Below are 12,410 nucleotides of genomic sequence, written 5' to 3' on the forward strand. Positions count from 1 at the left end.
GAGGACAGCACCCGGCTGGGTTTGTGTTGAGACTCCAGCTCCTTTGGTCAAATGCACGCGTGTGTGAAGAGGCTGGTGCGGCTGGGGGCCCACTCGGAGTGTCCACAGTAGGAATCGGCGTCACAGCCCAAGCATCGCCATGAAGCTGAGCCAGTTGAGGAGCCCGGCGCCTCCCTCTTCATGTTCTCCTAATTCCCTGGATCTCCCAAGTGAATGGCTACACAGAAGGATGACACATCTTGTTTCTGCCTTGAGAGCAAAATGATCTTACCAAGTGACTCAGCAGAAAGACCTCCCCATCTCTTCCCTTGGGAACCAGCCTCGTGTTACTTGGTACGTGCTTCAAATTTCCATCACCGAATTTCCAGTCCTCTTTCTGGAGGTGAAATCCCTTCATGCACAGCAAACCACACAACAGAGGAAACACTGCCTTTAAGTATGAAGGGTTCCACCTCATCTTCCCTACAAATGGCTATCAAGGGACCCCTCCTTCCATGGGACACACAAATCACAGGGGAAGTTACTATCACAATAAAAGAAAAGGGAAATATTTTCTAGCATAGCACTCAAGGGAGTTCACAACTGGCCCCAACTCTCTGTACTCAGCTTCGTTTTCTACATTGCCCTTTCATACCTCCATCCCTTCTGACCAGAGGTCCTTCCTCCCTTCTCAGTCCTAAGTCACTCCTGAGCCCCACCCACATGGCCCACTCACAGCCAGGATCGGCTCCTTGGTTCTCACATTGTTTAGCACGTGACAGGGCGTCAGAGGACTTCGCGCCCACGGGGGAGCGTGCCTGCTCTGTGCACTGTGTCCCCTGCCACACTGTGACTTCCTGGGAGCAGGGCCGAGTTCACCACCGTTTCCCAGCAAGGAGCTTGGTGCCCAGCGGGCACACGGAAGGGAGGCAGAAGAGAAAGAAGCAGGAACGGAAGGCTCTGGCCTTCCACATCCTGAGTCCTCACGCTACACCTCTGCGACTAGGAAATGTTTACCAGCCACCTCTGGACACAGTAAGAAAAGAATCGGTGAAACCTCTGTTTTAGGGATCTGCCTCAAGCAGATTAACCATAAACAGTAAAGCAGCTTGCGCAGCTGTACGAAAACAAAAGCAAAAAGGCACAAAGCCTCAGGACCTAGAATGGTTCTGGCACCTCCGGGAAGGAGGTCAGCCTTTCCATGCGCTGCCTCACCTGAGGCTCACAAGGGTCTCTGCTCTGTGGGCAGGGGGACTCCCAACTTGCCGCAGATGGACTCTCAGGCCGCAGTGTTCAGGGGAAGGGGAAGCGGGGGGGAGATGTGACGGGACAGAGAGGAAGACTCTGGGGTCCCCCGATTCTGCGGGCCCTGCACCCGAGCCCAAGGCTGGTGATCCTGCACAGAGGAAGGCCCTGAGGCTCTAGGCCTGGCCCTCCTGCTGCCAAAACTCCATCTGCATCTACAAGTGGCAAGAGTACACCCATCAAGTGTATTGTTTTGGTCATTTCGAAGGGCTGTGCCCCTTGTATAACATTTTATGAACATCTGTGTTTTACCAGGCACTACGCTGTGTCATGGAGATACAGGGATGAACACGCTTTATAAAGCCTTGTCATATAACACATTCTGGGTTTTTCTTCCTCGCAAACACTCATTTGGTTGCTTTTCATTCACACATCACCTTAGGTTGGTAGTTGGGTTTTTTGTTTGTTTTTTTAATCCCTAGGCACTATCTCACCTCTCCTATTTCCAAATAAAAGTAGTAGGGTCTTTTTTACCCCTTGGCAAGTAGCTGGACGCTACCTAGTGGCTTGTCCTGCCTGTTTGATGGAGGGAGGTCTCCCCGCCCCAGGCACTCCGGAGGCGTTGGGTGCCCGAAGAGATGCTGCCCCCAGGAGCCCCAGTTCTCCAGGGCAGAGCCCTTTGTGCAAACACACGCTCCACCCCGCAGCCCCCAACACCGTGTACCTCCAGGGGGAACTCCGTCCTTCGAGGCGCTTTATACTTGTACATGAAATCCAGCAGGTCTTCCTCATCATCATCGGAAAATGCCAATGGGTTTTGGACCTGGTGAGGCTCCCATGCCTTCACACCACCCTCATTCACATCCCCCTCAACCACTGAATGTCCATTTACAATCTATGCAGAGGAGACAAAGTACAGCGAGGTGGGATCAGCGTAGAAAGGAGCGAAGAAGGGCACGCAAGGTCAAAGTGAGGCACACAGCACGGCAAGCCAGGCCGGTTAGGAGAGCCGAGGCCCCGGTATCCTCCAGCGATACTGCAGAGGATCCAGGATCATTGCAACTGTGAGACTGGTCAGGCGCCGTGCATGGGAACGGGCACAGGCTTCAGAATCTACTGATAAGCTACCAGGGGAGGTGGGGACAGTGCTGCCCTAACTGAGACACGTCTAACCCTGCAGCTTAGAGCTGTGAGGCCATACCAGAAGAATGCTCCGGGAAAGAATCTCTAGGAAAGATGGTGGCAGTGACCTCTGGAGAGGAATAGCACAGTTTTCTATAATACAAACCAGCAATGCTGACAGTGCCTTCATTACACTTGCACATTCAACTCCAAGCATTCTTTAAGAGACAGGATGTAAAATGCCAGGAAGCCTTCAAAGAGAACCTTAAGCAAAGCTATGTAGATTTTTCATTTCAAAGGCCAAGTCCTAGAGAAGCAGAGGAGCCCAGTGGAAGGAGAATCTAGCAGCGGTCTTCCCCTCCAAAACGACAGCAGGATTCCTGTTTTGGTCTGCCGTGACTAACCCACAGGGAGCGCACCAGAATGGATTCGTGTCACTGAGTGCACGGTATTTTTGCAATGTTCAATGCTGAGCATATTCCATGTCATCTGGCCATGTGGTCCTATCTCAGTCGAGATATAAAATACTTCCTGCCCATACCCAGTTTATCTGACACCCAGAGACACATCTTCCTAGGCTTCGTATATTGTTTTTACCTAGAATCACAGAATGCACAGCCAGGGGGCCCTCAGATCACCTGGTCCGACCACCCCAAGGCCTGCAGATAAAAACCAGAACTCTTTCTGGGACACCCTGCTACTTCTCCCCAAAACATTTTCAGCCACCAAATGTGTTCTCTCTACCAAAAGGGGAATAACAGCACCCGGTGCAGGCTTAGTAAAACTAACAGCGGAAGCCTAATCTTGAGCCGCTTTCCGGGTCATTGCTGCTATATTCCCAACAGCCGGCAGGGGGCAGCACGAGAGCAGAGCTGCCTTAACCACGGATTTCAAAGCTGAATCGTAGGCTGGGAGCAACCTGCTCAGACAGCACCTGAGTAAGAGCCCGAGATCATTAAACTTCCTTTGCGTTTTTTGCTCCAGTGCATCCCCCAGCCTGTCTCCTCCGGGTTTAGGTTCCCTCTGGTCCCTTCCCCTGGCCAAATCAGCTGCATCCTTAGGACCGAGGAACATGAAGGCTGGCAACTCCAGGGAGCCCTCCCTGAATGCTCCGGTCCTGCCTGCCTCTCTACTCCCAGCGGGGCTTGGGATGTGTACCACATGGCTTGTGCTGCGCACCCTGGTTCTCCTGTCCTTCAGTCTCACTGCCTCAGCCCCACAGAAAGCGTCCTGAGCTATGGCTGATCCTCCTGGGCCCCTCGGAGCACCTGACCCTGGGGTTGTACCCACAGTGGCTGCTCGTCCACTAACCGAGGTGGAGACCTGACATCATCTCAGAGGGCTTGGCTCCTGTCCCAAATCAGAACTTGACACCTATCACAAGGACATTCCTTCTGGACACCTGCCAGGAGGAAAAAGAGACAGGCCAGCCCAGGCCCGAAAGCTCTCAGGCCAGGCCAGAAACTGCAGAAGCAGCCGGGCCAGCTCCGTCCGCGCCAGCACAGAAGCCCACATCCTGAGAACGGGTAGGGGACCGGTTTGAGTCTGTGCCTCTGCACACGTGGTTCCCTCTAAATCCGGGGCCAGGGCTTTCTCTGTACCGATCACTCTGGGGTTCAGAGGGCAGCCCAGAGTCACCAAAACATCCTCAGGCATCGAACAATTCAGCCTGCTCACGTGGTCTGGATTCACTGAACCCACACGTTACCAAAATAATAATAGTAATATAATAACAACAACAACGACTGTCTCTGGACTGAAACAAAAATGGCTTCGAGTTTGTTCTCCACTGCATCCTTGAGCATAGACTAAAGGGTAGCAAAGAAGTGACCCTCTGGCCCACTAGGAGTGATGGATCAAGGGGAACCCAGATATCCAGGCAGGAATAGAAACCAATCATTCAACTCAGCAGAGGTGGGGAACAAAGGAGGTTAGTGCGGGCAGCTTGGGGGCTGGAAGTAGCTTCGGATGGAAGCCACAGGGAGAACCTGCTAAAAAGAGAAGACTCCTACTGCTTACTGTGTTCATGGAGGGGTTTTGCCAAGAATGTTGTTTGTAATGTTCTGCCTGACTCTCGGGACCCGTGAGAATAACCACTGTGGACAAGCTGAGCCTCTGAGCCTCCGGCTGGCTACCGTGTTGTGACACTGAATCTCTGAACTGCGTTCCCCTATTTGCACTGGCTGCCAGGAAGCCCAGCATCTTGGACAGTCTGTGACTTTGTGACATGCACTTAAACTTTTCTTCTCACCCTGACTCCATCTTACCTGCCTATTCCCTTTCTCTCAAGCTTCATTTTTCTTAGTTGGTTCAAGTTATCATCTGTATGTCCACAACCGGACTTAAATCCTTTGTGAAACAGGGAGGCGTATAAATGAAGATATAAACCCCACAGAACCTGGTCCCATCAAGATGGGCACCAGGACGAAGGTGAGTGGCTGGGCAGAAAATTCGATGGTGGGCCTCCTCTCCCTGTAGATCCAAATAGAATCTGTGACTGAATAGGTTCTCACCCAAAAGGGTACTGCTGCCCACATCTTAATACTCTGATGGCTCCTGAAGACAACTTGTATGAGGAACATCTCATGCAAGGTCATGGCCACAACCACCTCCAAATCTCAAGGAACGGCAGCCAAGGCCCTGAGCCCGCAGAGCTGACCACGGTGCCCGAGGCTGCGCAGCCTCTAGGAAAGGACAGGGGTCGCCCTTATTTTCCACAGCAGGGGAGTGAGTGTGTGGCCTTGACTGACGGTCTGTATTAGCAAACGTGTCTACAGCAGGCTAGGAAGCAGCTGCACCTCTTCTCTCCGTGGAGAGGCCAGGGAGGGAGAAACTCCCAGCCCTCCAAGGCCGAGCTGATCCTTCTGCAGGAGCCCCGGGACCGCCCCCCCCACCATCCCACCAGTGCAGCAAACACCCCGGGTTAGCAAACACTCCCCCGCAGCACACGTTAGTGGGAGCCGTTCACGAAAGTCAGCAAAGGCATCTGGAGGAGAGCACGCCCATCTGGAACACTCACGTCAGCGTCCCCGACAGCCACAGAGGAGAAAGAAGAGAATATTCTGTTAGGGAAGGACCTCTGGGGATGAAACTCACACACACGTGTGAGTGTTCGTGCACACACACAGGTATACACACACGCTCACTCTCTGCCCACGCTCCAAACCTCTGACGGCTCCGGCTGCTGAGGAAAGAAACTGCCGCGGGGCCACCCTCAAGAAAGAGGCAATTCTCTCTCTCTTTTAATAGAGAGGATAAAAAGAGATGACTCTGCTTTTTATAGGTCCCATACACTTCATTTTTTTTTAAAAAAAGGAAAAAAAAACCCACCTCAATGGCTAATTTCAAGCAGGAATAGAATTCAGTTTTCAGCTCTATATAACATCAAGGCAGGTAGAGAGAAAAGCGGGGAGAAAGGGCGGTAGGTATGAGCGGGAGAGAGAGAGAGAGAGAGAATAACAGAAGCACAAAAGAGAGACAGATGTGCAGGAGACAACAGGAAACGATTAACAGATGGGCGGGAATGGAGCAGAATGTTCTCCTGGGGCCCGAGACGCACAGATGGAAATCATTTCCGGGGACCAGGAGGGCCCCTCCGACCAAAGCGTCTGTGACCCCCTGAAATCCTCTCTCCCAGCATCACTGCCCCAGCCCCGGGCGTGAGACCAACCTCCCCCCGACACCGTCTGCTGACACTTCACACTCAGTACCCTTCACCTGCAGAAAACAGGGCCCCAGGGGCATCGAGCTCAAACCACCCCCACCCCCCGCACTTTGCAGAGGAGGAGACTGAGGCCTGGAGCGCCAAGGGGTTTTCCCACCATCACAGAGGGAAATGGGGTGGACAGATCACTAGCTGGTTCCTTGCAAGAAGACCTTAGGGAGACGGGGAAGAACTCCAGGGCCCTGGGTGTCAAGAGGGCCAAGAAAAGGCAGGGCTGGGGCAAAGGCTCCCAGATCACAACCCTGAGCAGGGCCACTCCAGCCGGAGGCCTCCACCGAGCCCCACCTGCTGTCCAGTCCCCAAGAAGCCCCCATCCCCGCAGCTCCCAGGAAGACCGAACTCTACTCAGTTCCCACAATCGGCTGTAATTCTATTTAAACGTACTGGAAAGGCAGCCTCTGAGTATGAAACCACCAGGGGTCATGGGGAGGGCGAGGGCTTCCCCATGCAGAGAGCAGCACAGAACAGGCCCACGAGGCAAGAACGGAGGAGAAGGCAGCTCTCCTCTCCCCGGTCCCCCAAGTGACAAAATCCCGGAAGGAGAGGCTTTCTGAACGGCTCATGGAATTTACAAACTCAAAATTGTAAAGGGTGACTAGATAGAAATAACCATAATTGCCTGGGACGCTGTGGTTGTTTCCCATGAACTAGTACGTCCACCAGGCCCGAGTCTTGGCTGCTAGCGCTGGAAACAGCTGCGTGTAGCCCCTCCGTTTCTTTTATCCTTGCTGAGCATATATACACTCCTCTGTTCCAGCACGACGCTGGTCTCCGCAGCCCTGCTCAGGACTCCTTGGACCATTGGTTCTCATTAGGTTTATGGCCTCCAAAACCCCCATGTCTTCTACAGACCTTTGAAAACCTTAGCATTGAAAAGTCTTAAAACTGAAGAACTAAAGGGAAAACAGGACCCTTCTCCCTCCACCGATATGGGAGGCGCGAGCCACGTCTCAGTGGCACCGGGGCAGGGGGCACAGGCAGCAAGGGCGCCAGGCGTGCCTCTCTCCTCCCCTCACACCAGCCAGCAGCTGCAGGCCAGGGGCGGCCCCTCTCACCTTCTGAGCCAAAGGCACCTCCTTGGTGCGGGGGGAGCAAAGGGGGCTGAACACCATTTCTGGTCCCTCGCATGTCTAGTTAAGGTCAGGGAAAACGCGGGAGCAGGTCAGGAGAGAAAGCGTGGCTAAGCTATCACCCACACCCAGGGAGGGTGGCAGCAGGGGCCGGCCGGGCTCCCTGAGGTCCCCGGGCTCTAACAGTAATTACCATCACCACCCTTCACAAAGTCCTTTCACAGACATTTTCACAACAGCACAGTGAAGTGGGGAAGCGGGGATCTTTCTCTCTATTTGAAGCAAATCAAGGCTTAGGGTGGTTAGGTGATTTGCACATACTTACACAGCTGGTTAAGTGGCAAAGCAGGACCAGGGCTCCCTTGGCTGCACAAGGACCGAAACCCCTGGGGCTCCAGCACTTCAGAGGAGCTGGGGAAGTGCCTGTGTCATCACCACCCAGAGCACAAGGAACTATGACCCTGGGATGGTTTTAAAATAGCTTCACACATCCTTTGATGCTCCTCCCTTCAAGAGGTGGAGATGAATTCCCATCCCCTTGAGTGTGGGCTGGACTTAATGACTCACTTCCAGCAAACAGAATAAGGCAGAAGTGGTGGTGTGTGACTTCTGACCAGGTCCTAAAAGGTACTGTGGCTTCCTGCTTGCCCTCTCTCTCCTGCATCACTCACTCTGGGTGAAGCCAGCTGCCATGTCGTAAGGATGCTCAAGCAGCCCCAGAGAGGCCCACGTGGTGAGGATCTGAGGCCTCCGGCCAACAGTCACAAGACAGCCATCTTCAGTCAAGCCTTCAGATGGCTGCAGCCCTGGCCGACATCCTGACCGGAACTCTTGAGAGTCCCTGAGCCAGACCACCCAGTTAAGCCGCTCCCAAATGTCTAGCCTGGCTTCGCTGTAGGGTAATACATGTTTGCTGTTTGGAGGAGGTAACCTCCTGACTCCACCACCCCAGACCCTGCAGCTGAAAGGGAGCCCCCAGGTCTGACACCAGCTCATGGTTAGAGCCTCCTCCCAAGGCGAGTCCCGCACGCTGCAGAGATGCTGGCTGTCTACTCACCTTTCCAGGTCCTGCAGGTAAAGCAGCAGGTACACACTGTGGGGATGGGGGCACCATCAGTGATAGCCTCCAGTTGACAGGAACCAGCCCCCAGGCAAACCGGGAGGTCCCAGGGAGGTGTGGGGATCCCAGTGTGTTCAATACAGGGGTCCCAGGAATGTGGGTCTCTGTAGAGACACCGAGGTGGCGGAGGGGATCATTTCAGATCCAGCTTCCTCTCGGGTGCTAGAAAATGACCTTGCCTGGCCCACAGAGGTCAGTCCTTGTGTCCTGCAGCCCAAGGATGACCTTGCCTGGCCCACAGAGGTCAGTCCTTGTGTCCTGCAGCCCAAGGGAAGGCAGAGGGTGACGTCAAAGTTTCCTCTGAGAAATAACTCCAACTGTGCCTGCCCAGATGCCCTTCCTCTGTCTGTCTCAGTTCAGAATGACCTGCAGGAAACGGACCGCTGAACCCTCAAAGTGCTCAAACAGCTAATTGGCTGCTACCTTACACAGTCCATTGGTCTTGGTGCACATCTGGCCCTTGGTATGCAGTAGGTGCTCACTAAATACAGGCTGTCTCCAAGTTCATGGAAGGCACGGATCATTTTTTCAACTCCCTTGTACCCTTCCTGGGGTTCAGTGCCAGACTTTCAATAAATGGCGTCTGACAAAACGCCTCCCAGTCCTTTCTGCAGGGTGGGTGATGCAAACTGCATAGTGCTATTTTACACCAATGGGCCTATATTTTTATTTTACGTAAATTGTTATACAATATCTTATTCCGTTTTGTACTTTTTTCACTAGGCCTCGTGTTTTCAAACTCTACCTATATGTACATTGAAACTGTTGCTTCCAACGCTGCACACAACTCCATGGGGGGGCAGCCACCGCGTCTTGCCCATCCTCTCCCAGCCTGCCTGCAACAGGTGCTACCTGCCAGGGCTTGCAGATAAGCCCTGTGACTTGTGACTGCTCTCCTCACAAGCCTAAGATGTAGGAGGGATAGGGATTCTTGCGCCTTTTCTCCAGAGGAAACCTGAAGGCAACTGAGCTCGTTTTTCTGTGCCAAGGTCAAATCCTCTGATAGCAGCCGCCTGGGGTATCATTCTGAGGAAGGTTCTGAGGCTGAATCTAGGCCCAGAGGGAACAAGTGTGGTGACTGCTTGTTGACGTCTGCCTCGCTGTGTTGCATTTACCGTCTCTGCACAGGCCCGGGGTCACTCAGCCAGGATGGAAGCCCAGACCGGGGGCCGTTTCCCCGACCCGACCATGCCTGGTGTTCGAGGTTGGGTGCTGGGAGGGTACACAAAGCTGGGCCTCCTTTGGCTGACTCCCTCCCAGGCACCCGCACCCTCCACTCTGGGGTTACGACAGCCTCAGAGCCTCTGATCTGGGTGCTTTTGCCCCACGCCCAGACCCTGGGCCACCTTTCACTGGTCTTTCTTTCTGAGATGACTTTTATTTTAGGCCCAGAACAGCCAGGGCGAGGGCCAACGGTCCCTGCCCTCCCTGCTAGGTCAGCACAGGCGCCACGGCCAAGGGCAGGGAGTGAGGAGAGCAGGTGGTGTGGCCGCACTGCAGGCTCTCTGGTTCTCTGCAAACTCCACCTGCTTGGCCCACGCACCTGCAACCAGAGCGCTGCCCCTGCCCCACGGGGCACAGCAGAGGACGGAGGGCAGCAGGGTCAGAACCAAACAAATCAGCCCAAATCCGCTTCCATCTAGTGATTGTCTGGGAAGATGTTCAAAGCCCAGGGGATGCCTCCCATCACCGTTTTTTTTTTTTTTTTTCCGTATTGAAGTATAGTTGACTTACAATATTATATTAGTTTCAGGTGTACAGGTGCAGTAATTCAATATTTTTATCAATCATACTCCATATACAGATACTATAAATAACAATGGCTATATATTCCTGTGCTGTGCATTGCATCCTTGTAGCCTATCTATTTGATATCTGGTAGTTTGTAGCTCTTAATCCTCTCCACCCATTTTACCCCTCCCCGCCACCACTCTCCCCTCTGGCAACCACCTGTCTGTTCTCAGTATCTCTGAGTCTGTTTCTGTTTTGTTATATTCATTTGTTTGTTTCATTTTGTAGATTCCACATATAAATGAAAACATACAGTATTTGTCTTTCTCTGTCTGACTTATTTCACTAAGCATAATACCCTCAGGTCCATCCATGTTGTCACAAATGGCAAAATTTCATTCCTTTTTATGGCTGAGTAATATCCATCACCTTTTAGATCCTACCAAACCTCTCTCTTTCCTAGTTCTGAAGCTGCCACGAATCATCCACCAAGGGGAGGTGTAGGCAGGAGGCCTGGATCCCAGTCCTGTGTGTCCTTGGCACAGTGTGTGACCTCTCTGAGCCTACTTCCTCTGCTTCGTTCACCTCTATAATGACAATATAGACTCTAAGAGGGAAAGGGACTGTAGGGCCACCTAGGCCCACTTCCTAGCCAAAGCAGGAATCCTTCCCTAGAGCTTTGGTATATGACTATTTGACTGGTTTGGGCCCTTCCAATGTCAGGAATCTCACTGTCTCACAAGGCAGCCCATTTCTGTCCTGGATACTTTCGTATTATAAAGTGCTTTCGTAGGTGAGTTAGATATCAACAAGAAGAACAAAACCGGCAGCAGCTACGACCTCGAGTGCCAGGCATGATCCTAAGCACCTTTACGTGGATTATTTCGGTTGAATCCTCATGACAACCCTACAAATGGGGCTTGTCATTCCCTGTGTTTAGATAAAGAATCTGCGGTGCAGAGAGGATAAACAGCTTGCCCAGGCCACACAGCTGGTAAGTGGCTACCCCCTTGGAACTTGACCCCACTGGTTCTAGCTCTGCCCACTGAGCCTCAGAGAATTGGGGCCCTTTTTCTTCCAATGACAGCTTTCATTTGAGGCTTCGTAGCCGGGAAGCTGACAGAGGGTGGAGGCGATATCTAATTGCATTTCGCATCCCTGTTTCTGCGACGGTGCCCAGGAGGTCAGAAGCTGTAGATGCTCAGGGAAATCTGATGGCCAGCAGGTGAGTGGAGAGAAGGCCCTGGCCTAGGAGTCAGGGGGCCACAGGAGAATGCCACCGGCGGGCAACCCTGGTGACAGCTCCCTTCCCTGGGCCTTTGTCTCTTCATTGGCAAAATCAGAGGATTAGACTGAGTGATCCCCAAGGTCCCCTCCTGCCTGGCCTTTTGGGATTCCATGCTAAGTTCCCCTGGCACAGGGACAGGGTTACCCTACCTGAGGTAGACCTCACCCCCATGGCCAAGCCTCCACCTCCCCAGCCCTGCTAGGGTTAAAATCTCTCCCTTCCAACAGAAAAGCCACATTCTTCAATCCTGGGGCCAGGGGTAGAGAGGCCATTCCTGAGAGGGTTGGAACCTGGCAGATGCTGGGCCGGGCCCTGAGCCGTTCTCCTTTCCCTGGAAGGGAGCATGGGTTGTCATTCCCAGGGCAGTGGTGAGGCTCCCTCTTTCCCATCCATGTCTTAGACCCTCAAGTCAGGTGGGGCCTGGAAGGACCCCAGGCACAGGACTGAGATGCCCCTGTAGGCTGTACCTCACAGCACCCTGTCTAGGTCTAGGTGGCCTGGAGGTCCCTGTTTATACATTTAAGGGCAGGCTAACCACCTGCACACGTCACAGCCAGAGATTCCAATAGTGGCCCAATTTCAGCCCCCAGGCTCAATTTCCCAGCAAGGTGGAGGGGCGGGGGTGATGATCCAGAATGATCCCCTGCAGCTCCTTCCCCATCAACCTTTTGCTGGCAGCAGCAGTGCTCGGCTCCCGAAAGCCAAGCCCCGTAATCTTCCCAAGGAACAGTCTGGGAAACCCTGAGTCCTGGTCCAACTCCATAGCCCTTTAATCCCTGCCCCTACCTTCCACAAGCCCGAAACCCACTGAGGGATCAGACGTCAGTGGGTCCCAAATGTGGCTGCAACCTCGACAGTATCACATACCAGGGGCTCACCCTAGACCTAATGAATCCCCCGGCGGGGGGGCCCAGGACTCTGCACTTTTAAACAAAGTTCCAGGCCAATCCTGGCCCAGGTACCCCTCTACCAGGGGTAGACATCGAGGTAGAGGTGTGGTTTCCGTAAAGCCCCGGCCTCCACAGGAATTAGACCTCAGAGCTAGTGTGGTGTTTGCATGTGGTGGCCGAGGTTATGCATGGGGCATGGTGGCTCAGGGAGGGGAGGAGATGGTAGAGTGAGAGACAGGAC

The 12,410-nt window shown here is 53.4% G+C and overlaps 1 protein-coding gene across 5 annotated transcripts in view; it reads right to left on the bottom strand.

The window, feature by feature from the left end:
- REEP1 (receptor accessory protein 1) overlaps positions 1-12,410 on the bottom strand; it is a 121,827-nt gene that overhangs the window by 16,608 nt on the left and 92,809 nt on the right. Inside the window, exons 7-9 of one of the 5 annotated variants that reach the window (XM_024743766.1) lie at positions 8,198-8,233; positions 1,949-2,100; positions 272-391 (exon numbers count right to left, since the gene is read on the bottom strand). The exons of 3 other annotated variants lie outside the window; for them this stretch is intronic. In XM_024743766.1, the coding sequence (XP_024599534.1) occupies positions 272-391; positions 1,949-2,100; positions 8,198-8,233 (308 nt within the window). The remainder of the gene's footprint in view (positions 1-271; positions 392-1,948; positions 2,101-8,197; positions 8,234-12,410) is intronic. One more of the 5 variants, XM_024743769.1, reaches the window with a different exon arrangement.

Source organism: Neophocaena asiaeorientalis, unplaced genomic scaffold (assembly GCF_003031525.2).
Source record: "Neophocaena asiaeorientalis asiaeorientalis breed wild unplaced genomic scaffold, Neophocaena_asiaeorientalis_V1.1 scaffold114, whole genome shotgun sequence".
NCBI classification, from domain to species: Eukaryota; Metazoa; Chordata; class Mammalia; order Artiodactyla; family Phocoenidae; genus Neophocaena; species Neophocaena asiaeorientalis.